This window comes from Notolabrus celidotus, chromosome 4 (assembly GCF_009762535.1).
Source record: "Notolabrus celidotus isolate fNotCel1 chromosome 4, fNotCel1.pri, whole genome shotgun sequence".
In the NCBI taxonomy this organism is placed as follows: Eukaryota; Metazoa; Chordata; class Actinopteri; order Labriformes; family Labridae; genus Notolabrus; species Notolabrus celidotus.
In genome coordinates this window covers 3,608,448-3,635,839 of record NC_048275.1, presented here as the reverse complement: position 1 = coordinate 3,635,839, position 27,392 = coordinate 3,608,448, and the positions used below count along the sequence as shown (strand labels likewise).

At 43.4% G+C, this 27,392-nt stretch overlaps 1 protein-coding gene across 4 annotated transcripts in view; it reads right to left on the bottom strand.

The window, feature by feature from the left end:
* The window catches only part of vit (vitrin), a 43,624-nt gene that overhangs the window by 5,599 nt on the left and 10,633 nt on the right, over window positions 1-27,392 (bottom strand). For 3 of the 4 annotated variants that reach the window (XM_034682559.1, XM_034682558.1, XM_034682560.1), the window contains exons 4-19: window positions 26,510-26,666; window positions 26,275-26,408; window positions 26,118-26,195; window positions 23,417-23,608; window positions 20,652-20,696; window positions 16,636-16,674; window positions 16,507-16,557; window positions 14,715-14,777; window positions 14,149-14,211; window positions 8,133-8,207; window positions 6,556-6,621; window positions 6,044-6,106; window positions 4,393-4,455; window positions 4,130-4,177; window positions 1,949-2,014; window positions 302-449 (exon numbers count right to left, since the gene is read on the bottom strand). In XM_034682559.1, the coding sequence (XP_034538450.1) occupies window positions 302-449; window positions 1,949-2,014; window positions 4,130-4,177; window positions 4,393-4,455; window positions 6,044-6,106; window positions 6,556-6,621; window positions 8,133-8,207; window positions 14,149-14,211; window positions 14,715-14,777; window positions 16,507-16,557; window positions 16,636-16,674; window positions 20,652-20,696; window positions 23,417-23,608; window positions 26,118-26,195; window positions 26,275-26,408; window positions 26,510-26,666 (1,351 nt within the window). The remainder of the gene's footprint in view (window positions 1-301; window positions 450-1,948; window positions 2,015-4,129; window positions 4,178-4,392; window positions 4,456-6,043; window positions 6,107-6,555; window positions 6,622-8,132; window positions 8,208-14,148; window positions 14,212-14,714; window positions 14,778-16,506; window positions 16,558-16,635; window positions 16,675-20,651; window positions 20,697-23,416; window positions 23,609-26,117; window positions 26,196-26,274; window positions 26,409-26,509; window positions 26,667-27,392) is intronic. The other variant, XM_034682561.1, reaches the window with a different exon arrangement.

The window sequence follows — 27,392 nt, the reverse complement described above, 5'->3', positions numbered from 1 at the left end:
AACACACATCTTTATCTGAAAAAGAGCCATGTGGAAATCTGTGCTTTTGATTTACATATCAATGCACACGATGAATAATTCATGCCCATAGTTTAATAATCTGTGCTCAATCATCTGCAGTCTGAAGGCACGGGATTCATAAACTGTGGACACGTGATTTCTTCCTCCAGATCACAAGGACTGGACTAAGTGAGTCCAATCTCCCTGGAGTTAAGGGTTGACTTTGAACAGGGATTATAAATCTGTGTGCATGGATTATTAAACCCAGAGTGCAGATTTACTCTTGAGCAGTTAAGGTTACCCGTATTGGATGATTCCCATCATGGGTCCAGCTGAGCCCACGTTTATGACCTGAGCGACCTCGGCTAGGAAGTCCTTCTGGATCTTGAAGCGCCTCTTCCCGATGCTCCAGCTCCCGTCCATCAGGAAGGCCAGGTCCACCTTACAGTCTGCAGGAACACAACACGTCACAGCTGATTCAGTTCCTGCGTTTGGTGAGATGTTTCTTTGCTGCCTCAAAAAGTCGAACAGACACATGAAAAGGCGACGCTTTTGATCATGTTTAAGTGTTTCTGCTAAATGAGTCCTATCTAAAGACTCTCCAGCTGGTCCAAAACGCTGCAGCTTGAGTACTGACCAGAGCACATCTCTCCGTGTTAAGCTTCTCTACACCAGCTCCCCATAAAACCTAGAATAGAATTTAGGATCCTTCTTCTGACCTACAAAGCTCTTAATGGTCAGACACCTTCAGAACACTCACGCTCCAAACATGCAGGCCTGCTCATCATACCTAAAGTCTCTAAAAGTAGTATGGGAGGTAGAGCCTTCAGTTATCAGGCCCCTCTCCTTTGGAAGAGAGTAGAAGTCAGAGTCCGGGAGGCAGACACCCTCTCTACTTTTAAGAGTAAGCTTCAAGCTTTCCTTTCTGATAAAGCTTATAGTTAGAGCTGGATCAGGCTTGGACCAGATCTTAGTTATGCTGCTATAGGCTTAGACTGACACACTGGGATCCTGTCTTTCCCTCTCTCTCCTCTCTCTGCCTGTCTCTCACTTTAACTCTTCCTGTCCCATTAAAGTTACTAACCATAGACCTTTCTGGAGTCCCTGAGCTCCCTTGTCTCGTAGGTTCCTCTGGATCTCCAGACTCCAGCTGCTACAACTACTACTATCCGTCTCCCCACTATCATCTCTCTCTCTCTCTTCATCTCCCTCTATCCCTCTCTCCAACACGGTCTCAGCAGATGTGTGTCTAACATGAGTCTGGTCCTGCTGGAGGTTTCTGCCTGTTAAAGGAAGTTTGTCCTTGCCGCCTGTCCTGAGTGTGAGAGACAGTTTTTGGTTTCTTTTGTAACCATTGAATCTTGTTTTTTGTATATTCAGAGGGTGTTATTGTTTGCTGCAGCTGAGGTAAATAAATAAGAGGCAGATCAGTGTTTAGGTCAGGAGGGCGGATGGTTTGTGACCGCTCCACCACAAAATCTGGTAAGTTTGAAGTTTGTTTGTCTCTTTTTTTAGTGCACTTGATTCACTTGCAGGAAATAAATAAATGGACTGTGTTGACTGAATCCACATCTAGGTCACTCTTCAAGTCTCTGCACACCAGGAGCGTTTCTGCAAAGACCAAACTGAGCTCCTCTGACAGCTGCCTAGGAAAGATAAACGTCCAGGCATGGTTTGCATCATGGAAGCACACTTGTGAAGTTGTTTCTCATGACCTTTCTCTGGTGTTGAAACGGTACGTGAACGCTGCAATTTAAAAAATGCCCTCACAGATGTTTGTTGATAAAATAAACTCTAAATGCTTCTTTAACGAAGCACAGACTCTCAGTATGGGAAAATTGCGATGAATATTTGACGCTAATTGTCACCAGGAGTGTTATAATCTTGGAAGCAGTTATCAAATATGAATTATATGCTCAGAGGGGTCACATGAGTTTGCTGAACATACTTGGGTCTCCCTGTGAGACTGGCTCAGGTGCTCTGGGTGGAGGTTCTTGCTCTCTGACACTGAAGCCTGAAAATGAAGAAACACAGAAGTATCACATGAAAATCACTTTTTAGTTAAAATACTTTAAACCTTCTTCATGATGTAATCACTAAACACAACTTAGTCCCAAAACATTCAATCTTAAAGCATAACCTTTAATAATGTAAGACAGTGTAATCACATGTTATCAAACACTTATAGCTTCGTAAATTTTTAAAACCGGTCGGAATCAAATTAAAAGTTTCACATGGCACGCTTTCCAGAGATCCCAAACCTCAGCCGGTATTTGTTGTGGTGAAAAACTACGCCAAACAGGCAAAGATTTTTAACCTCAAGCAGCCATTACATTTGAATTGGTCTACAAATCTCTAAAAATACAGGCTGAGTAATAACCCAGATGCTTTTCATTACCAAGTCTCAGTTTGGTTGGAAAATACTCTCTGACGTGGGATTTACTGGAAACATTACGAACAAAAAGTGGGGAAAATAGTCGTGTTTTGGAGCAATGTGTGAATCACACCTATATATAAACATATGGATACATCAGACTGTAACATGCATTAAATACTACATATAATCATATTTAATAAAGATTATGTCGCTCCAATGAAGCGATACACGATGATCGTTGATCTAACCTGTGCTATTTTAACGCCTGGTTTGATGTGTTACCTTACTCCAGACTGTTCCTACCTTCAGATTCAACAGGTGTTAAATCATTTGAGTTATAACAAGATGGGAAAAAAGTGCTGAGTCATAAAAAGTGTCATTCTAATAAGCTAATTTGTCGCTGTGTCACTGGTGTTATTGATAACGGCAGGTGATTGACGTGTCGACAAATGCTAAATGCTAACCTGTCTTGAGGACGTTGTAACTTTAGACATATATATGTAAATGCTGCATTGACTGTTCTGTCCCACTGCTGCGATATGTCAATGGGAATTTGTCTAATTTCGACAGGATCAGTCGTATAAAAACAGTCAGGAGGTATATTTCCACGTACATGTGTATGTGCGACTCTCAGGAATGCCACTACCAATATGGCGGCGACGTTGACGTACATCCTGGCTACTAAACGCAGCGTCTTAAGTATTCAAATCCATGATCGTAGCGACGATGATGATGAGTATGATGGGATCGGCGGTCCAAGCAAGCCGCATGGATACTGAATTAGCTTTATGCGCGAGAGTAAACCACAGTGTCGTGTTGCTAATCAAGTGCAAGCTAGCTGAAGCTGTGTATTGCTGACAGACGGACACTATCTGTGGTGACCACAGAGTGTAGAGTGATGGATGAGATGTAAGCTACCCAAGAGTGAAGCCAAAAATATTTAAAGCACCTTATGATCAGGCTTGGACCAGCTCTTAGTTATGCTGCTATAGGCTTAGACTGACACACTGGGATCCTGTCTTTCCCTCTCTTTCCTCTCTCTGCCTGTCTCTCACTTTAACTCTCCCTGTCCCATTAAAGTTACTAACCATAGACCTTTCTGGAGTCCCTGAGCTCCCTTGTCTCGTAGGTTCCTCTGGATCTCCAGGCTCCAGCTGCTACAACTACTACTATCCGTCTCCCTACTATCGTCTCTCTTCCTCTCCCTCTCCCTCTGTCCCTCTCTCCAACACGGTCTCAGCAGATGTGGGTCTAACATGAGTCTGGTCCTGCTGGAGGTTTCTGCCTGTTAAAGGAAGTTTGTCCTTGCCGCCTGTCCTGAGTGTAAGAGACGGTTTTTGGTTTCTTTTGTAACCATTGAATCTTGTTTTTTGTAAGCACCTTATCCTGATTGGCTACAGTATACGTCATAAGGCCCGCCTCCTCCATATAAGCATATGGGACATGGGTCAAACTTTAAAATAAAAATGGACGTCAAATAAAATGTAGGTTTTAAGATAATTTTAGTTTTCATAAGTTATTTGATGCTATATAAATGTTAGCTACAACACCATGATTGGCAGCTCTGTTGATCAATGAGGCTCCTACAGCGCTGTGTCTTATAGGAGCCTACGTTTTGATATGAGATTTACAGACTTAATGTTTTTCTGATTAAATCTATGACAAAGACTCAGTCCAGAACACAAAACTCCCATAAAAAGTCCCCGGTCACATTGCATTGATGGTGCTGCAGCAGCGTGCAAGCTATCTCACCTGATTCATACAGGTTAGCTTCAGGCTTCCAGACATCCACCGGCTCCACTGCACAGATATCATACAAGCCAAGCGTTAGCACATTGCTACCACAAAGCAGCAGACATGATTACTGGATTACAAAAAGACTCTTATTAATCAAACACATTTAAGCTAAAGCAAAAATAAGAAAGCTAAAGCAGCGTTAGCTAAAAAGCAGGGCAGGATTATGTCTGGTGATGTCACTGATGCTGGATTAGACAGGTGTGTGTTCCTCAGCTCACCTCGGGTATGGGTTGTATCCAACGGTACTTTACGGATGGTGTCAGGGTCGGAGGTTCGAGGTGCTAAAAGTAAAGAGATTTAAAATCAATACAAACATCATCGTATCACAGTCCTCTCCACACGCCTCCTCCGGTTTCATTCGGTGGATGTGTTGTGGTATTTTTATTTTTGTGGTGCCAGCTCGCTCTACCAAACCATCTCCCTTCTCTTGGATGTGGATGTTGTTCAAACATTGGTAACCATGGCCTGTAATCTGACAGTGAGGGCTCTGGGTTTTGTGAATGCGCCATATTGTAAGTGGTTTGTTTATTTCAGTGTTATGGATACGGATATAACAACTGAACTGTGATTATCTTCAGCAGCTCTGAAGGAGTAGTTCAACATTTAGGGGGAAAGACTTGGATGCAAAGATGGATACCAGTTAGCCTAGCTTAGCATTAGATTAGATTTATTAGGACTAGAAGCAGGGGAAACTAAACAACAGTACTGTTCTTGAATGCATCATATCCAGACACTCTAAGGCTGTCGATATAGGAAACATTCTCTCTGTGACAACTGTGACTGTATTTTGATTCTCTTGACTCTCTTGAAAAATGCCATGAAAGGTCTGTATTGCACATTTACGACGGTCCTTGAATGCACCTGCAGTGACAGGCGCACTGGACAGACAGTCAGCTCACGGCACTCTGAAATGCATCTTCATCTCTGATGACAGGGAGTTGATCCAAACTCACTAAAGGTGTCTGATGTTTCAAGAAACTGGATTAAATAAAGCTGTAGATGCCGAGCTTTTTACGATAACCATGGCAACAACGTCAAACATCAAGTATTAAACAGACGTCCCCCCGGTTGTGTCTTTGTCACTAACGCACACCGGGGGGTAAAAATCCTCAATGAAGATGAGACAGATGCATGGAGGTGAGGAGAGCTGGTTCATAAAGCACACCTGCTGCAGGTAGAGACCAAGCTAACACTGAGCCCCTCAGATAATAACTCAGCCTGTCACAGGAAGTCATCACGCCATCTTTAAAAAGATAACTACCTGCTAACATGCATGATCCTTTACCTAACACTCCACATTCACTTTACTATAGCTCTAACATACGTAGCATCCTTTGTAGACAGCTAAAAGTTAAGCCCTGTTTACATTCTTGGTGCTAAGCTAAGCTAACTGGCTGCTGGCGTCTTTGGACCTGAGTTAAGGTGCTATCAATCTTCTTTTGTAACTCCTGAGCTCAGAATTTATATTTCCCAACATGTTGAACGACTCTTTCCAATTCTTTATGAGTGTCATATGGACCAATCCTCCGCTGGCTTCTGTAGATAAATTCTTTGTTTTATTATAATGTGACAGAATTTCTTCTCTTCTGGGTTTAATGCCAATATAACCGATCAAATATGGCAGTGTGTGCGTTACATAAACAACACAAGGGGTGCATTACCTCAACAATGTACAATAATGACACAACCAAAATTCAAAACTGTATCTCAAAAAAGTATGAACTATTCGTGTGTCAGCAAAAATAACACAATGTGGAACATGAGAGATGTGAGGTCAAACATGCAAACATTTCAGTCTGTACATGAACATATAAAAGTGAAACCCACACAGATGTTAGATCCCAACTTAAAGAATAAAAACACACTTACGGTACGGTCCAAAGTTATAAAACCAGCGCTCATATTCTGACATATCAGGCCTGTGATCCCGAGCTAGAGGAGGATGTCGTGAAACCCGTTAGTATTCCCACAATGAACTCAAGAGGAAACCACATTTTCATGGTTGTGATTGGTCACATACCCCGCACTCCCTGACCAATCCCAGACCCATGAAAGAAACAGCTTTGTGCAGCATTATCACCTCACAGTGTCTCTCTCTCTCTCATGCACTAACTATCATCCTGCTCTGTGCTCGTCTCCACACTTCACAGGACTCGCTCATATGGCAGGCAGCTGGTATGTTAACACTCGTCCTGAGAGACACATTGCATGTACTTACATATGGAGCCAATTCAACACATACATGGTCAGCAGATACCAAACTGCTTCGCTAACTCAAGCATGCTGCGTATGTGCATGCAACAGAGAAGCATATACATGTGTAGTACCCTGCCTGTGTGACAGGGGGCAGTGCACACCATGCTGTCATGTTGTTGACTTACCTGTCATCTCAGACGCATCTGCCTCACTCCACGTGTATCCTGAGTCTGGAGCTCCGTAACTAACATCTGAATGTACAGCAGAGAGGGGGGGCATCAGGGACTAGGAGGGTTACATTCAGGCCCTAAGCTAACATGCAGCCATACATTTGATTTACTCTCTTGTCCTGTGATGAGTTGATTTCAGTTGTTTCCTTCAGATCTTCTTTTCTCTTTGCATCAAGATAACAAATCTAGTTTTCCCATTAAAACCAAGAAGCAGCCTTCAGAGTTGAAAAATGAAGCTGCTGCAGTTCCTTAAGTGTCCACTTGGGGCCGGTTCAAAAGCCCAGGAATCCCCATAATGACCCAGTCTAAAGCCAGGTTTATACTTCTGACCCTACGCAGCAGTGGTCGACAAGGACGTGAGCTCCACATACTTGTGCGTCGATGTGTTCGTGTCGTGTCTGATGTTCCAGAAAACAACTGAAGGTAACTCTTCATCACGGGGAAACAGAGGAAATGAAACGCATGGATTCATGTACGTTTAGGGCTCCCATACTAACAGGCTATTAATACAGGCTTTAAATAGCTAACATGCTAACACCGCTCACTAAGATATTAAACATGGTTAAATTATTTCTACGTGTTAAAACTTTCAGTTTTAACCATGGATGAATCATGAGGGGGAAAACCTTCCTTTGTAACATCCATGTTTTGAACATGTTAGCCCACTAAAGTAATCATTAGTGGAGTCAAACATTAACAAGACTTTAAGAGGAGGTAACGTTAAAAATATTGATTGAACCAAAGTTTGAATAAAAATGTTCTCAGGTTCAGTAAGGACCAGAAATAAGACAGCTTGTTAACTTTATAGTCCAAGTGGTGATTAGGCTGAAAAATGAAGCCCATTCAGGAAGTGCCAAAAACTGCAGTTCCTTGATTGGCCACTAGAGGCCGGCCCCAAAAAGCGCATCAGTCTCCATTCAGCCCATGATAACACGTCGAACTTTACAGCTGACATAAACATGCCTGGTACGAGCAACCGCTTTGGATTTCAGGCTATTTGTAAAAACTGTGCTTTTTTCTTTAGTCCCAGAAAACTCAACCTGGGTCAGCATCCTCCACAAACAGTCTTGTACTCTTAGCTGGACTCTAATCCAGCAGCTAATTCATTTTTAGCACTCTCTCTGTCAAATGTTGTCACCTCTGGTTCCAGGGTTTGGCTGAATTGCTAAACTCAAGGCTTCAAGGGGCGTTTAACACGTTTTTTGAAGCCTAGGATACTCGCAAAACTGCATTTCTTGTGTATTTTCCAAAATAAAAGCCTCTCTTAATAATGTTTGACTTCAAATGAGAACTTAAAAAATGCTTCATATAATAAGCAATGGAGTCAGCGTTTATATCATGAGTTAAAAGCTCAAAACCAGTTAATTATGGGATGTTTTTAGAGCATTTTAGTGGCTAACATAACATTTATTTAACTCAAATATTCCCCCTCTACCATACTTACCTCTATGTGTTTAAACATTACATGAAACATATCTTAGATCATGTTTTATGAATGGTGAGAGAAGAAATGATGTTGAATGTTCTCCTACCTGTTGGTCGTCGAGCACCTGGGAACCAATCAGGACGAGGCACGGAGGGAGGCGCCCACTCCCTTCTGGGAAAAGCTGTGCGGGGGGAGATTAGACAGCTTTGTTCAGCATCAAGGAGGAGCGTACCTGTGACCTCCACTGAACCTGCCGGGTTATTAGTGGGGTATGCACAAGATGTTCAGCCTTGAGACAGACACAGAGACAGACGGTGACTGAGCGTCTGAAGGCTGAAGCGTTTAGCGTTATCCTCCAGGGGAGAGACAGAGGAGGCACGGCTGAGGGATGTGTGCTCTGTTTTCTACTTCCACACAGTCAAAGTTTGAGTTTAAGTGTATCAAAAACATCAGCCAGACTCGATGATTGACCACTAGATGCCCCAACAGCTGAGTGAAACCATAACAAAGCATTTCATCTGTTTAACTGACCGATCCACGTCAACACACTCCAGTTAACCCCTCCCTGCGGTGGACGGGTAGCTTACACAAACACTCGGGCCGGGCTCTGAGGTTCCCATCCAGTGGCAGCGAGCGAGCTGGGCCTTTGTTGACGATGACGGGGTGGGAGAGCCAAGTGAAGCGTGGGAGTATTATTCTAAAGTTGGTGTCAAACCAGGGACAGTGTAGATAGTAGGACGCAGAGATTAGCTTAATCTGCTGCGACTCAAAGGCACAGTGCTCTACAGCAGACAGCAGTGTTGATAATTCTGATGAAACGAGTGCTTTACCAGGATTGAGGTTAACTCTTCAGATCATAGTCACCTCGGTGATCAGGGAGGCCAGGAGGTCAGAGGACGAGCGGGGATACTCCGACCTCTTGTGTTACAGCAGACCATGAATCAGCATTTATCCTCTTTGACTTTTACACGCAGAGTTAAACCTGCGAGGTCAAGACGACCTTCTGGGGAATATATCATATTTACAGTATGTGATATCATACAATACCTCACAATATGGTAAATGGTAAATGGACTTGTACTTATATAGCGCTTTTCTAGTCTTTCTGACCACTCAAAGCGCTTTTACACTACTCGTCAAATTCACCCATTCATACCCATTCACTCACTGATGGTAGAGACTGCTATGTAGTAAGGGACCATCAGTGTTAGCTAATCTCATTCGTTCACATTCACACACCTCTGAACAACAGAGGGAGCAATTCGGGGTTCAGTGTCTTGCTCAAGGACACTTCAGCATGTGACTGCCGGGGCTGGAATCGAACCGCCAACCTTCCAATTGATAGACGACCGCCTCTACCCACTGAGCCACAGCCGCCCCAATAGAGCCTTAAAAGTTAGACCTGACCCGAGCCCGACAGAATTCTGCCTGAACCCGTTCGACCCCGAATGACCTAGATTTTTTTACAGCCCGACTGCCCCGACATTATTCAGTACTGATCTGGCTAATTTAGCAAGTTTTGGGTAGGATGGTCTGTTTATCTTCCACCAGCCAAGAACATTGGTTTCATCTTCCCTGACGAGTACCTCGTCGTCTTCCCAGTCAGCTCGCTGTACACGTCCCCACTCCTAAAAAGTCGTTCTTTTTCCCGGAGGAGGAGCGCGCTCGTCTCTGGAGAGCTCTGGGTCTGGAGTCTCCACATCTCGTCGTGGACCTGCAGCACCGTGCAGAGCTTGCAGAAGAGTGCGGGCATGAGCGTGTACGTCCTCCCTGTCTGAGTGTGACAACATTCTCAGCTGGTTACATTTTGGTCAGAGGAATGATGCGATCTTATAGAGGTCCTGTTTTATCACTTTACATATGAGCAAGAGCTCGTGCCGTTGACGCACGACTGCTTGCTGAGGGGAGTCCAGATTCACCTGACCGCTCATATACCGCGCAAGCCTGAGCCCGACCCGAGCCCGTTTAAAATGATAGAAATTATGAGCAAACCGTCAGGTTGGGTTGGGTCGGGTTCGGGTTCGGACAAATATCTCCAGCTCTGCCTCACAATATGATGAGATGTAAAAGGTTACAATATGATACTGATTTGGATCGGTACGATTCAATTTGAAAACTTGGAGCTTTGAAGTTTATCACAAATTTTAAAACGATGACTCATCACTGTGTGCTGTACTCGAGAGTAGAATAGTCCTCCCTGTCGTCACGCAGGAAAAAACATTGGCATCTTCTTATTTACAAAATGCATCCTAGGACTACTTCCCTCTTACCTCCTCGCATATATTGCACAGAAGAACTCAGGAAGTCATAATCTTCGATCTCAGGATCTTTTATTACGATCTGTTCTGAGGGTCAGGACTGAACTAGGGAAAAAGGCCTTCAGGTTTGCTGCTCCCTCGACCTGGAATGCTTTACAAAACGATCTAAAACTGTCTGATATGATATCTTTGAATGCTTTTAAGCGCTCCTTAAACGACTTGGAGGCTGAAGCATCTGCCTGTAGATGTTTTGTTTAAATGTGACATGCTGTTTTTCTGGAGGTACCTGTTGTGTAGCTGTTGTGTGCGTCCGATATTTGTATTTATGTCTATTGTAAAATTGTAACTCTGTAACTGTGCTGCTTCCTCTCTTGGCCTGGACTCTCTTGGAAAAGAGATTTTTAATCTCAATGAGCATTTCCTGGTTAAATAAAGGTTATAATAATAAAAAAACAATACGATTCAATATGGAAACGATTGGAAAGGACACAAAATGTTTGATTTGAAACTTTTTGATTCCATTGATACGATTCAAAACATTATGTATCGTTTCAATTTTAACAATTTGATTTGACATAATAGGATTCGGAAACGTTACAATTCGAAATGATACTGTCTGATAACTGTGTTGATTCAGAACGATAGAATCTGAAACAATAAGATTTGAAACCATTCGATTCAAAAGGATTTGATTAAAAACTATTTCTTCAAAATGATACAAAATGTATTCGTTCAAATTAAAACAATAACAGTAGAATTGAAAATGATTCCATTTAAAACAATATGATATGCAACAATATGATTCTAAATGATATAACTCTAAACAATTTGATTTGAAAAAAATGTTTTTTGGGTTAAAAAAAATCCACTAAAACAGTGAAGACTATAATGTTAGGATGAAGACGGCCAGCAGCTCGTATCACCGGAGCTCACACAGGTGAAGCTGCTGCTTTACGTCCACCTCGGCCCCTGATCTCTTCACCGTCCCTCCCCAGCTTGGAGGTTGCCTCGTTGCATAGATGTAGAAAGAAACGCTCTAATGACGAGTACTGCCACTGGAGTTCAAGGAGTTCAAAAGAGGTGAAAAGTCTGAATCTCAGTCTGAGGAACGTCTGGAGGAGCAGGAGTGAACTGCACTTTCTCTTAAAGTCATACAAACATGTGCAACGCATTTAAAGACCAACACAGAGATCTAACAAACTGGATCTGGTGAGAGGTTTTTCATTAACCTCAGTGGCTGTCATGGGGACACCTCATTACAGCAGTGCGGCTCGACTGCATCGTCGTAACATTTCCAGAACGCCGAGCTGTAAATCCACACATCTGTTTGGGGCAGACGGGTGGCAGAGTGACAGGGGGGGGGGGGGCGAGCCTTTAACTCATAAATCAGAGTTTAAAACTCCAACGACAGCAAGCATGCACCCTGCTGGAGAGTCCCTACTCTGACCTCTGACCCCAAAGATGAAGAATGTCCCTGAGGAGATCAATAAAGTCAAATATTATCATTATAGACACTTCACACTCTGCAGAGAAAGGTCACACGGGTGATGCTCCAGCTTTAGATTTTATATCATACAGTCTGCCATCTTTGAAATAGATATACTGCAGTTCGACTAATTTTAGGATCCTTTGGTTTGCATTCCTCAGAAGCAAAAACAGAAGCACATTTCCCACCGAGCCAAACCTCGGCGAGAGCTTTCTATTCCTGACAGGCCGAAGAGTCGACCCAGATCCTGCAGAGCCGCGGATCAGGTCTCTCTGGGAGCCACTCTGTGCTGCTGCTTTCATCCCGTCTGTCTCTGAAAGCACTCACCAGAGACGGGAGAGGCCGGGGCAGATGGGATCTGTCAGGAGGTGTTATACCTGCACTGACAGGGAGAGATTACAGGGGTCTCTTCCAAAAGAGGAAGATGAGAGACTGCTGCTGAGTCAGAGTGACATGTACGTGATGATGTTGGCTTCTGATAGTGAACAAATCCCCCATCATGAACATATACAGTGAGATTTATATCTGTAGAGAATAAAGAGACGAGGCTACATGACGAGAGGATGAGAAGGACGAAGACAGTCAGGGCAGCCAGGGATGACATGCTCCCCAAAACCCTAAACTGTGATTGGATATATGCCTAATTAGAAGTATAAAAAACAACTATCTGTGCTGTGTTGTTGCATCTGAACGTTTCTTTTTTTGGTACTTCAAAAGTAGAAAAACTCTTTGCACATCTATTTCACAAGAAAGGTGCGCAGGAGAGGGATCAGTTCATCAAAATCCAAAGCAAACTCCTTCAAACTGTCGAATAAAAGTGTAGTTACTGGAATATTTACACAGTGTGAAGAAAAAGGCTTGCTTGTAATTTAAAATGTGACTGTGCAAACGTATTGAGTCTTTATGAGAAGATTTGTTGACACGAGGATATAACATCTTAAAGATACTTTGATGTCATTTCAATAAAACAAGATAAACTCTAATCAAAAGAATTAATCGTCTGCCTCCAATAAGTTAAATTTGGCGGTATGGCTCTGTTCTGGGAGCTCCCTGCCCTTCCATGTGTGTACGTGGAATGCCAAAGCCTGAGGTGGAGAGAGCACACCTCCTCTCTCTTTTACATGTGTATAAAATCAGGAGCAAAATCAAGAAGCAGCTTCTTGTGTTGAAAAGTAAAACTAAGGTAGAAGTACAAAAATTGCAGTTCCTTAAGTGTCCACTTGGGTCTGGCTCCAAAGCCGTTGACCCCCCATTAGAGGCCATAGAAATAGTAAAAACTAAGAAACATGTTGATTTAAAAAAGGACCTTCAGTTAGGACCACTCTCGTCAAAATAATTAATTATCTGCAAGCAATAAGTTATATTTGGCGGTACGGCTCTGTTCTGGGAGCTCCCTGCCCTTCCATGTGTGTACGTGGAATGCCAAAGCCTGAGGCAGGGGGAGCACACCTCCCCTTTCTCTCCACACATGAAGATCTATTTGTATGATGTACAAAGTCAGCTGTTGCAGCAAACATAGCTCAGCTGTGTGTGTAGGATTAGGAGCAAAATCAAGAGGCAGCTTCTGGTGTTGAAAATTAGAGCTAAGACAGAAGTGCAAAGAAAATGCAGTTCCTTAAGTGTCCACTTGGGTCTGGCTCCATAAGCCCATTAACCTCCATTAGACCCCATATTAAAATGTCTATTTGCACAGCAGTAATAAAAAAGTAAACTCAGTCAGGACCACTCTCGTAAAAAGAATGAATCATCTGCATGCAATAAGTTATATTGGGCTGAGGCGGGGAGAGCACACCTCCCCTCTCTTTCATGTCCACACATGAAAAGCCAAGGCAGGGAGAGCATCAGCAAAGACCATGAACGGAGCATCAGTGATGATACGTATGACACTGGTAAAAACAGACACATCAGGAAGGAGTGGAGGAGCTGGGGTGGAGGAGGTGAAGCGGTTTGCAGGGGGGAGCATCAGGAGAAGGCAGGTAGAGCAGTTTAAATAGAACATTGATGCTTTTGCAGGTTAAAGGGGATTCCTTTTGTTGATTTTGCCCAAAGGAGGTATATCTTCTACACTCGTCCCACTTCAGAAACATCTCTGGATGCTCCATGAGAGAAGTTCAAACCCAAACGTCACATCATCGCTCATCTTGAAAGCGTATCAAAGAGCTCACAGCTCGTTTTTTCACTTCCAGCACAGTGAAAATATTTCCGCCTGTGGTTTAAAGAGGAATCCCACAGAGGGTGGACGTTAGTGCTGCTTAATAAAACAATTGGAGCGTGGTTTTATGGCCTCTGTGTGATCTCACCTGTCTGCCTCTCTACATCAGTGCGTGTGCCTGTGTGTGCAGCGTGAGGACCCCCGCTCAGAGTCTGGAGGTACTTACCCTGGTTAGGCTGGCTCATGGACGGAGTCCGCTCGGGTGGGGCCGGCTGAACTCTGTTAAAGGCTGTTTGTAGCAATGAGAAACAGGCAGACAGGATAGAAGAGGAAGAAGAGGGAGAGAGAGAGAGGGGGGAGAAGAACTTCAGCATCCAGAAATGCAGCCCAGCTGTTTTTCTTTCAGTAAAGTTGAAGGCATTTTTCTGCACAGCATGATATCAAAACAAAAGGATATATGCTGGGAGTGTTTGCGGGTTCTTTCGCCTGTTTTCATCTCAGAAAGTGAAAACATGAATGAGAGGATGTGCCTGATGACAGAGCACAGCGGTCATCATGAGAGGAATGTTAGCAGAGGATTAGCGGTGACCCTGAGGTGACGATCACACGGGATACGAGGGTCCGACTTACGTCTCCTGGAATCTCGTCCCAACAGAGATCTCTGTCCACCTGACGCCCTTCACCTTCCCCCTCACCTGTCAAGTCCATCACGTCTATTCTGCTCGTGTGTGTGTGTGTTTGTGTGTGTGTGTGTGTGTGTGTGTGTGTGTGTGTGTTGACGATGAGGCTGACCTGGACCGACTGGAGAGGAAGGTTGTCTCCTGACAGCTGAGCCTGCTTCTGGTCTGCGCAGACCTGAGACCAAGATTTGGGAATAGACGTCTGATTAGATACCTGAACACACCTCAGAAGGATACGTGAAGGATAGAACACTGAAAGCCAAGAGGGTGAAGTGACCAACAGCAGTGAGGAGACGGATGTTTGATGTGTCTGTTATTCACGTTAAAAAGAGAACCAGACGTTCTTACGTTTCACTGATAGTCCAGAGAACTGTAGAGGAGCGTCAAGCTCCATGAAGCCTGCATCATCATTAAGGATTTAAGGGGACTGCAACTCTGTCTCATTTTGCATTTTGAGGAAGTCATGATGAATTTGCAGAGCTGCGCTAATCGTTAATTATCTGCATTACTTTTTAAATCCCTTGTCTCATTGGTTCCTCTGAGCTGCCGTAGACGTCCTCCTGCTGTGGACGTTCCAGACTCCAGCTGATACGGACGTGCTGGACTCCATGCGGCAACAGCTTCTACTACTCGCCTCCTCACTATCACCGCTCTTTCTATCTCTTATTCTCCTCTATCCCTCTTTCCAGACCCAACACGGTCTCAGCAGATGTGTGTCTAACATGAGTCTGGTCCTGCTGGAGGTTTCTGCCTGTTAAAAGAAGTTTGTCCTCTCCACTGTAACTTGCTAAATACTGTGAGGTGCAATGCTCATGGTGGATTAAGGTGGGGTCAGACTGAGTCTTATCCTGTCTTGGTGTTGGGTCTCTGTTCATAATTTGACATAGAGTGGTCTAGACCTGCTCTGTTTATTAAAAGCGTCTTGAGATAACATTTGTTGTGATTTGGCGCTATACAAATTGATAAATCAACTTTCAATGTGGATGCTATTTTAAAAGCAATTATTGTAACTTTCATCATCTGTCATCACTTTTGTGTTACCTGACTTCCCTGCAGGAACGCAGCTCTGCAGCATCAGACGTCTACACTGAGCTACTGATCTTACGGTTATGAAAGATGCTTGATTCTGATTGGTCAAAACACCTCGACTACAGTTATTAACTTTCTCTAACGTGATCAACACCAGAGACAAACCGATCACACGTCATGTCAAATCAATCCACAGAAAAGAGTTCAGGCACATTTAGCTTCTGCTTGTTGACACCACAGACCGTAAGGTGAGGTAAAACTGTTAGCTTGCATTAGAAAACAATGTGGCTAAAACGCTAGTTTCGTTAGCATGCTAAATCGGCAGGCTACGGACATTTTCATCTTGGATCCTGTCCATCAATATGATGAAGGAGTGGAGCAGGCGAGAGAAACTTTAGGTTAGCGATCTCTACAAAGAAAGTTAACCCATGAGCGGTGGTGATGATAGCAGCAGGGTTCAGAGTTGAGACATTAGTTTGTTTTTAAAGGTGTGTGAACCGCAGAGCTCAGAGAAGAAGGAGAGCTGAATGAGGACAGGTTCATGTTCAATCCACCGACACAGGCAGAGAAGAATCCATCACCATGGAACGGTTAAATGGGTTAAAACAGGCCACCATTACGGCATTTTCATTGTGAGCACGTTAGCATGCTGATGTTAGCATTTGAGCTAGAAACACCACGATGCCTCACAGAGACGTCGTTCACACGCAGTCAGAGTTACTCCAACTCAAAGACAGCTGAGCAGGATTTGGTCCAGGCAGACTTTAGAAGACCAGTGAGAGGTTTTAAAAGCTAAAGACTGTCATGCAGAGTTAAAGAAAACGTTGAGACAGTCTTTGGAGAGAGAACAAAGACACACGAGGAAGTTGGTTTACCTGCACTGGCACGTTGTGGGAATCTATTGGGGTAGGCACTTCCTCTGAATACTTTGAAGAGATGCCAGGGGTAAGTTACACCGGAGGACTTATATGAAGTGTTAAAGCCTCAATAAAACATGTACATACCTTGACTGGGACTCTTCCCTTGACTGCTCTGTGACTGTCCTGTACCGGTGTTGAGAATAACAGAGTGTGGGCACATTTCAACAAAAAGCATGCGGCATCATTCATCACAAGTTTGGATCAAAACCAAAAACCCAGACAGAAGAGTTTACGGCTGAAAACAAGTTAACTGAACTCATAGTTTGACCCATGTTCCATCTGTTAACATGGAGGAGGCGGGGCTTTATGACCTATACTGCAGCCAGCCAGCAGGGGGAGCTCTAAATGTGTTTTTATATAGAGTCTATAATCAGAACCAAGTGGCAACCCCTGCTCTTAAAATATGAAGCCAAAGGGAAAATGTTATAAACTGCAGTTCCTCGAGTGTCCACTAGAGGCTGCAGAGACACCGTAAACCACATACACACCCATTCAAAGAGACGATCAGGAGGATTCACGGGGAAAACATTTACTAGCTAACAAGTAATGTCCAAAATGTCAACTAGTCATACTAGCTGGGGTCTCTTTTGACGTTACTAGTTCATTTAAGGGGACTCAAAATGTTAACTAGTTGCCGTAGTAAAGGCCCCCTTCCTCCTGATAGCCTCTAGTGGACACTCCAGGAACTGCAGGTTTTGCTACTTCTGCATTTTTTGTGCTGTTGTGGTTCATTTTTCCAAAGCCATGAGAAATGAAGCCGATGAGGACGTGTGAAAAACTGCAGTCCCAGAGTGTCCACTAGAGGCTGGCTGCAGAAACACCGTAAACCACATACACACCCATTCAAAAAAGACGATCTTTACAGCGGGAGGATTCACGGGGAAAACATTAACTAGTTAACAAGTAACAAGTTAATTTATGGGGACTCAAAATGTTAACTAGTTGCTGTAGTAAAGGCTCATTTCCTCCTGATTATCGTTTGTTTAACTAGAGTGAAAAGGGAGTATTAGACTCACTGCAAGAGACAGACTCTAGTGGACACTTTTGGCACGTCAGCAATTTTGTGCTGTTGTGGTTAATTTTTTCCAAGCTGCAACATCCAGCCATGAGAAATAAAGGTGGTGAGGTGGTGTTAAAAACTGCAGTTTGCAGTTGCCGATTTAGCCTAATGGTTAAGCTACGCGCCAAAGCCGGCGTCCCGGGTTCGATTCCAGCCTGTGGCCCCTCTCTTGCATGTCATTCCCTCACTCTCTCCCCGTTCCCTACACTATCCACTGTCCTCTCCTCTGTAAATAAAGGTGTAAAAGCCCCCAAAAATATAACTTTAAAAAATGAACTGCAGTTCCCAGAGCGTCCACTAGAGGCTGGCTGCAGAAACACCGTAAACCACATACACACCCTTTCAAAGAGACGATCAGGAGGATTCACGGGGAAAACATTTACTAACTAACAAGTAATGTCCAAAATGTCTACTATTCATACTAACTGGGGTCTCTTTTTACGTTTCTAGTTCATTTAAGGGGACTCAAAATGTTAACTAGTTGCCGTAGTAAAGGCCCCCTTCCTCCTGATAGCCTCTAGTGGACACTCCAGGAACTGCAGGTTTTGCTACTTCTGCATTTTTTTGTGCTGTTGTGGTTCATTTTTCCAAAGCCATGAGAAATGAAGCCGATGAGGACGTGTGAAAAACTGCAGTTCCCAGAGTGTCCACTAGAGGCTGGCTGAAGAAACACCGTAAACCACATACACACCCATTCAAAAAAGACGATCTTTACAGCGGGAGGATTCACGGGGAAAACATTAACTAGTTAACAAGTAACAAGTTAATTTACGGGGACTCAAAATGTTAACTAGTTGCTGTAGTAAAGGCTCATTTCCTCCTGATTATCGTTTGTTTAACTAGAGTGAAAAGGGAGTATTTAGACTCACTGCAAGAGACAGACTCTAGTGGACACTTTTGGCACGTCAGCAATTTTGTGCTGTTGTGGTTAATTTTTTCCAAGCTGCAACATCCAGCCATGAGAAATAAAGCAGATGAGGTGGTGTTGAAAACTGCAGTTTGCAGTTGCCGATTTAGCCTAATGGTTAAGCTGCGCGCCAAAGCGGGCGTCCCGGGCTCGATTCCAGCCTGTGGCCCCTCTCTTGCATGTCATTCCCTCACTCTCTCCCCGTTCCCTACACTATCCACTGTCCTCTCCTCTGTAAATAAAGGTGTAAAAGCCCCCAAAAATATAACTTTAAAAAATGAACTGCAGTTCCCAGAGCGTCCACTAGAGGCTGGCTGCAGAAACACCGTAAACCACATGCACACCCATTCAAAGAGACGATCAGGAGGATTCACGGGGAAAACATTTACTAACTAACAAGTAATGTCCAAAATGTCTACTATTCATACTAACTGGGGTCTCTTTTGACGTTACTAGTTCATTTAAGGGGACTCAAAATGTTAACTAGTTGCCGTAGTAAAGGCCCCCTTCCTCCTGATAGCCTCTAGTGGACACTCCAGGAACTGCAGGTTTTGCTACTTCTGCATTTTTTTGTGCTGTTGTGGTTCATTTTTCCAAAGCCATGAGAAATGAAGCCGATGAGGACGTGTGAAAAACTGCAGTCCCAGAGTGTCCACTAGAGGCTGGCTGCAGAAACACCGTAAACCACATACACATCCATTCAAAAAAGACGATCTTTACAGCGGGAGGATTCACGGGGAAAACATTAACTAGTTAACAAGTAACAAGTTAATATATGGGGACTCAAAATGTTAACTAGTTGTTGTAGTAAAGGCCCACTTCCTCCTGATTACTCTTTTGTTTAACTAGAGTGAAAAGTGAGTATTAGACTCACTGCAAGAGACAGACTCTAGTGGACACTTCAGGAAGTGCAGGTTTTGGCACGTCAGCAATTTTGTGCTGTTGTGGTTAATTTTTTCCAAGCTGCAACATCCGGTCATGAGAAATGAAACAGATGAGGTGGTGTTAAAAACTACAGTTTGCAGTTGCCGATTTAGCCTAATGGTTAAGATGCGCGCCAAAGCGGGCGTCCCGGGTTCGATTCCAGCGTGTGGCCCCTCTCTTGCATGTCATTCCCTCACTCTCTCCCCGTTCCCTACACTATCCACTGTCCTCTCCTCTGTAAATAAAGGTGTAAAAGCCCCCAAAAATATAACTTTAAAAAATGAACTGCAGTTCCCAGAGCGTCCACTAGAGGCTGGCTGCAGAAACACCGTAAACCACATACACACCAATTCAAAGACGATCTTTGCAGCAGAAATAAACATGTTTACAGCCTGGTTCAAGAAACTGTGTTGGTCTGAATAGATCATTCCTCTATCGATACACACTTTACGGGGTTGAGTTTTTATAACTCATTCTTTTTGATGATTGGCTTCGAAACTCTGCTTCTTGGATGTCACTGAGACTGCGCCCATTATTATACGTCTAAGGTTACAACACCTTTAGAGCACACCGAGGCATCGTCTGCATTACGTGGATATTATTGAGAGCTAGTTTTTCTCTGTGTTAGCTTCCTGTTCCCACGCAAACAGAGTTTTAAAGAAAGGTTGAAAAACACTGACATCAATACCTCAAATTGAGCACAGAATTTATTGTTTATATGTATCATGCATGTGCCAAGATCGTGGGCTAGCAGTTTGTTTATGTCTGCTCGGCACCGTTAGGTTTAATTGCATGTTTACAACGACACCTAGCTTTACTTCATCATTACACCATGGCGCAAGAGCTTCTTCTAAACATGCCGCTTGCTCAAGAAGAAGCTCAATATGCATGCTCACAATGTTCTTCTATATGTTTGACGTGACAGAGCGGTTACACGTTACTGCCACCTGCTGGTCTGGCATGCTTATGCACGTTTCTGCAACTGCATAGAGATGTTTGTATATGCGTGGATGTAGCCTCAGAGTCTCTTTTGACACCAAGATAAAGGAGGTTCTTCATGTTCTGCTGAATTCACTCTTAGTGTAAAAATGAAAATCCTTCATGCATGACCGATACAAGGGTACGAGCAGCACCACCACACCACACCGCCGTACACCACCACAGTCAGACAGACACTACAGTAACCCCTGTTTGCTTCGCTTCACTTACTTGAACCGGCGGCTGCCACAGAGGCAAGGTACGGGTGACTGCTGCCTGGATAGAAGAAAGACAAACGTGGTGCCAGCATGAAGGGAGGAGAGATACTGTTACAGAAAATGAAAGAGTCAGAAACGGCTCAGAGACTTTCTGGCGTTCGGCCGATCTCATTTCCACACATACCTGGAGGCTCCGCTGTGTACTCGCTGTGTCTGCGTTAATATCCAGAGCAGGGAGGGTGACTAAACATGATTACCATCTCATTATGTTTGCATTTAATAAGAGTGATGAACGGTCTGCTGATCAAGTGTTCAGTTCAGTCAGGAGTGATGATTATTTGAATCATGTCGGCTGTTAGAGTCTCCCAAATGACTCCTTAGTTATGAAACTTCTAGAACTAAAATTAAAGACTGTTTTGACCTGTGACCTATAACTCAAAGTATTTAATAGTATTCTAATTGTCTCCTTAATTTTGAGAATAACAATTTTTTCATTAGGTTTAGGGATGTAAGGATTCACTCAGCTATCTGAAGTTCTGTTTTGATGCATTAGCGATCCCCTGAAGAGACATAGCTCAGGACCTCTTAATATACTTTTTGCACAGTTGGTCTAATAGTCACATCCAGCATTCATCAGTCCAGCATAGTACAGTTGTAATAGGCAGTGATATTGTACATTAGTAGAACAATCCTTAAGCCCTTAAGTATCTTCATTATAAACTGCATTTAATATTTAGAAGATTCAGAGGTTTCTCACATTTTCTTTTAAAAAGATGAGCTCTTCCTCCAATACAGTATCTCAACTTCTCTATGCTGATGATGTGCAAATTTATATGCCGTTCAGCTTAAAGAGGAATGGATCCCTGCAGTCCTTATTCAACTGTCTGAAAGAGGTAAAGTTATGGCTGAGCCTAAATTTTCTGCACCTTAACGAGGAAAAGACTGAGGTCATTGTATTTGGACAGCCCCAACAGTTCGATGGGAGCACTCTCGGCCCTCTCGCAGCAAATGTTCACTCCTCTGTAAAGAGCCTTGGAGTTCATTTTGATAGTGCCTTCAAATTTAGGAAACAAATCTCTTCTGTGGTTCAGTCCAGCTTCTTCCAGCTGAGACTCATAGCAAAGGTAAAGGCATATCTCCCTCCTAAGGATCTAGAGAGAGTTGTACATGCCTTTATTACGGCTAGGCTTGATTATTGTAATTCTTTGTATGTCGGCTTAGACATGGCGTCTATTCAGCGCCTGCAGCTTGTACAGAATGCGGCAGCTCGCCTCCTGACTGGCAGGAAAAAGAGGGAGCACATCACACCTGTGCTGCGTGCTCTCCACTGGCTCCCAGTCCGTCACAGGATTGATTTTAAAGTTGCACTTTTAACATACAAGGCCCTAAATGGATTGGCACCATCCTACTTGGCTGATCTTCTCCATGCTCACAACCCAACCCGAGCACTGAGGTCAACAAACCAGCTGCTCCTGGATGTGCCTAAAAGTCGCCTTAAAACCCGGGGAGACCGAGCCTTTGCAGCAGCGGCCCCCAAGCTCTGGAATGGCTTGCCACTCCAATTAAGATCGGCCCCAACTGTTGAATGTTTTAAATCTTTGTTGAAGACCCATCTCTTCTCTTTGGCCTTCTCCTCGTGAAGAGGACATTAATATCCTGTTATGTTGTTGTTTATTGTTGTCTTCATGTAATTTTTACTTTTTACCTTGTAAAGCACTTTGGCCAACACTGGTTGTTTTTAAATGTGCTATATAAATAAAGTTGACTTGACTTGACTCTAAAGTGACAACATCAGATATCAGAGATTTCCACTTTTTTTTACTTTATCCCCCAAAAATGTGCGTCCTAACTCTCCTAAATTTGCAATATTAATCTCCCAAATACACAAATGTATTGGTTGCTTAATCTTCCCAAATTTGCCACTTAATTCTCTTTTATTTGTGTTTTTATTCTTACAAATTTGCCACTTTATTTCCCAAACATTGTGAAGTTAATTGTCCATATATGTGACTTTAATCTCCCAGATTTGTGACATTATTCCCACAACTCTGACTTTCTTCCACTGTATTCTCCCAATTTCCTATTTTTTTGTCAGAAATTTTCACTTTAATCATGAAATATTACTTTTCTCTTCTGGCTCCATTTTGTTTTTGTGTTTTTTACAATGGCCGTAGTAGTTTTTTGTTAAATATTGTTGAAGTTGACAAAAACCAAAGTGTGTTGCTTGAGCGTTGAATAAATCAAGGCTATCAAACATATCTGGTGGAGGTAGGAAGTAGAAGGTGGGTAGACACATTCATCTAATTTACCTTGTTATGTATAATATGACTTACTTTACTGCTTTGTTTAAAGATGTTATGGTTAAAGTTTCTGGATGTTAAACCTTCAAAAGTCTCACCATAAAAGGAGACGTTTCATGTTCGAGGTCGACATGTCTCTAAAGTCTGTCACTCAATGATCTGAACTTCACTGTAACCACTTCATCACAGACCTGCTGCAGTTTGTCATCATTGCAGTGATGGGATCAGCTGCAGAGACTTCATCACTCAGTTTCACTCAAGTCAAAGCTTCTTCTGGAAAACTTCAATTTAAGATCTTTGAATGTGGTTAGTTACTACGTCAGTTAATCTGCTCTGGATCTTCTGTTTGGATCGGTTTTACTGAGTAAAGACACAATCCTCTACATCACATACATGGATCCACTAATGAAGAAGAGGCTGAGCTTTTCTTACATGTATGTATGCAACATGTCGTATGATGATCGTTAGTCTGACTCACCTGCGTCCCTGACTTTATGCACAGCAGCTCTGGCCTTAGTGGTGGTGGGTGGAGGCGGGGGTGTGGTGCTGGTGGGAGCCGGCGTCGTGGTGGTAGGGATGGTGGTGGTGGGTTCAGGTGTCGTCGTCGTGGTGGGTTCAGGTGCAGTGGTAGCAGGCAGCATCGTGGTGACCGCTTTGACCTCCTTGTGACCTGCGAGGAGACGACAGATGAAGGCGGTCGTGTTCGTGACGGATGGACGGGGAGGAAGAGCGCCTACAGTAACGGCTGGGTTGTAATGCATTCTTCACATTCTTCAGCAGACTGCAGAGCTCTGACTCTTCGCTCAACCTGAGCGGAGTTCAACACGCTGGAGTCAAGCGCAAGGATGTCTATCAGGTAACCTTTTGTCCCCACGAAGCAGCGGAGAGGAAGGACTTTAAAGTCTGAACCTGAAGTAACAACCTCAGGAGTCTGAAAACCCTTCATCAGGCTGCCCAGGTATAAAGTGCATCTCCAACATCCCAAACTTGGGACTTGATTTCCACAAATACGTCCCTTTATTCTCTTAAATTTGGGTATTTATTCTCACAAATGTGCAACTTTTATTATCCAAAATGTGCAACTTTATCCGCCAAAATATACTAATTTAATCTTACAAATTTGCAACTCAATTCCCCCAAATGTGCAACTTAATTCCCCCCGGATTTGTGACTTTATTCCCCCAAATTTGTGACTTTATTCCCCCAAAATGTGTGACTTTATTCCCCCAAACTTGCAACTTTATTCCCCCAAATTTGAGACTTTATTCCCCCAAACTTGAGACTTTATTCCCCCAAATTTGAGACTTTATTCCCCCAAAATGTGTGACTTTATTCCTCTAAATTTGAGACTATAATCCCCTAAATTTGTGACTTTATTCCCCCAAATTTGTAACTTTATTCCCTTAAATTTGAGACTTAAATCCCCTAAATTTGTGACTTTATTCCCCTACATTTAAGACTTTATTCCCCCAAATTTGTGACTTTATTCCCCCGAACTTGCAACTTTATTCCCCCAAACTTGCAACTTTATTCCCCCAAAATGTGTGACTTTATTCCTCTAAATTTGAGACTTAAATCCCCTAAATTTGTGACTTTATTCCCCTAAATTTGAGACTTTATTCCCCTAAATTTGAGACTTTATTCCCCTAAATTTGAGACTTTATTCCCCTAAATATGAGACTTTAATCCCCTAAATTTGAGACATATTCCCCTAAATTTGTGACCTTTTTCCCCCAAAATTTGAACCATTATTCTCACAAACTTGCAACTTTATCTATTGTGGTGGCAGCGGGCTAAGCAAGTTGACCCAGATGTTCCTTGGCAACATTTGCTAGCTCCTCCTTGGAGATTCTAAGCTGTTCCCAGGCTAGATCAATATGCACGGAAAACCTCCAAAGGGGGGGTGTCTGGAAAGCATCCTTTTATGGTACTTGAACCACCTGAACTGACTCCTTTGGATGCAAAAGAGCAGGATTCTCTCTCTCAGCTTTCTGCACTCCAGAAGAAATTCCTTTTGTCAGTGTTTATCTGTAATCTCATTCTTAAGGTCACTACTCAGAGTTCATGGTCAGAGGTGAGGGCTGGAACATAGATCAGCTTCAAAAGCTTTGCCTCCAGGCTCAGCTCTTCATCACGATGCTCCCATACAACACCTGATGCTTCCCCTGATGCTTCCCCATCACATCTTTCAACCTGATGACCAATTTTACCTCCCCCAGATACTTGAACTCCTTCTCACCTTTACACCTGTGAGCAGCTGATGAAAACTATAACCCTGTAAGGTTTAGTTCGACTCCTGTAAGAACTATAACCCTGTGTGATTCAAAGCTTGATCCGTAAGGCCGCTGGACTTGGTAGAAATGTTTCTTCCAAGTCCAGTTATCCTCAGGATCAAGCTTTGAATTACCAGGACCTGGATGACAGAGAACCTTCACAGACATAACCCTGTGTGGTTTTTGTTGACTCCTGTTGGTAGAGGTATGACTTCTGAAAAGAACTAAACCTGTGTGGCTTTGGTCGACTCTTGCAGACAAAGGTATGACTTCTAGTGAGAACTATAACCCTGTAGGGTTTTGGTTGACTCGGGTAGACATGGTTATGACTTCTGATATGATCTATAACCCTGTGAGGTTTTGGTGGACTCTTGTAGACAAAGGTATGACTTCTGATATGATATATAATCCCTTGTGGTGATGGTCGACTCCTATAGACCACAGTATGACTTCTGATAAGGACTATAACCCTGTGTGGTGATGGTCGACTCTTGTAGACAAACGTATGACTTCTAGTGAGAACTATAACCCTGTAGGGTTTTGGTTGACTCGGGTAGACATGGTTATGACTTCTTATATGATCTATAACCCTGTGAGGTTTTGGTCGACTCCTATAGACCACAGTATGACTTCTGATAAGAACTACAACCCTGTGTGGTGATGGTCGACTCTTGTAGACAAAGGTATGACTTCTGATATGATCTATAACCCCTTGTGGTGATGGTCGACTCCTATAGACCACAGTATGACTTCTGATAAGGACTATAACCCTGTGTGGTGATGGTCGACTCTTGTAGACAAAGGTTTGACTTCTGATAAGAACTATAAGAATATAAATGTCTACATCTCCTATAATTACTGATCTCAGAGTCGCCTCATGTAAGTGTAATTCGACTCTGAGCTCACCTGTTTTCACGTAGGTTGGTCTTGAGGGTACGTAGTCCAGAGTTGACGGGTAGATCACTCCTTTCTTGGGCTTCCCGACTGAAACACAAAGGATCAAGTTGTTGGTTTGATTACTCTTAAACTCTGTGTGTGACATTTTATCCGTCATCACTGATACCTGAAACAACAAACGACTCCCTCCACTTGGGCAGAGAGAGGGAGCGCACTCCATACGAGTTGCTGCCTTTGTAGATGTTCTGCCCGGCCATCTTCCTCACGATCACCTTCCCTCCCGTGTTGGTGATGATCCCACTGAGGACACAAAGGTTCATCACATAGAGATGTTACAGCTCTGAGTGCCGTAAAGACGTCATGTGACTTTTATTTGGCGTTCATCACTCTGAGGTTGTGACCTGTGGATGGCGGCGTTGCAGATGCTGGAGATGGAGGCGTACACGCTGGTTCCATACACCTGCTGCTTCGTCTCCTTACAGTGTGAGGGACATTTGACTATGAACTCTGGGAGGTTGATCTTTCCTGCTCGGACATCACACTCTATGGATGGAACAACTGTGAGAGGAGAAAAGATACACTGGTTTTATGAAGGAGGAATACACTTCTTCCAATTTGAGCCCAGGTTTTTGATGAATGTGTGGACTGTTCTGGATAAAAAAAGGATAATGCTCTGCAAGAAAGAAAGCTAAGAAACAGGCGGCAACTTCAGGAACGATGGAAAGAATCCAAACTTATACAATAACAGAAATAGCTGCAACAAGTTGAAGCTGCAAATACAGAAACTGTGCTGAAAAAAATAGAGATTAGGCATGATAGGGGTCGAATATGGATCTGGACTTTGACCTAGACGATTTGGGAGAAGAGAGGCATAAAGGTCTTGCATCAGTCATCCTTGGTGGCCTTAGAAAGAGGGTCAGGCGTGGGATGCAAGCAGGGAAATTAGGCAGAAATCCTCCTCTGTTCCCTGACGTCAAACTGACTTCAGTAAGTCTCCAGGTTTTGTTGGTCCACGGCTTCCCTTCATGGGTCTAAGACGTTGTTCTTGCAGCAGCCCATGTCTCCATCATAAATCATTGCTCCATAAGATGTGTTTAGAAAATAAAAACAGTTCCATTTAGCGCCCTCTAGAGGCCTGGAGCACCTCTGGTGTATACACAGACTTGTATCCATGCTTCTGTATTCTAAGTTTGTGTGTTTTTGATTTTGCATCGTTTCTGTATTTGTAGTGCATTTGGTATTCATGCATTCTTCAAAGTTTTGTGGCAGATTTCTTTGTCTTAA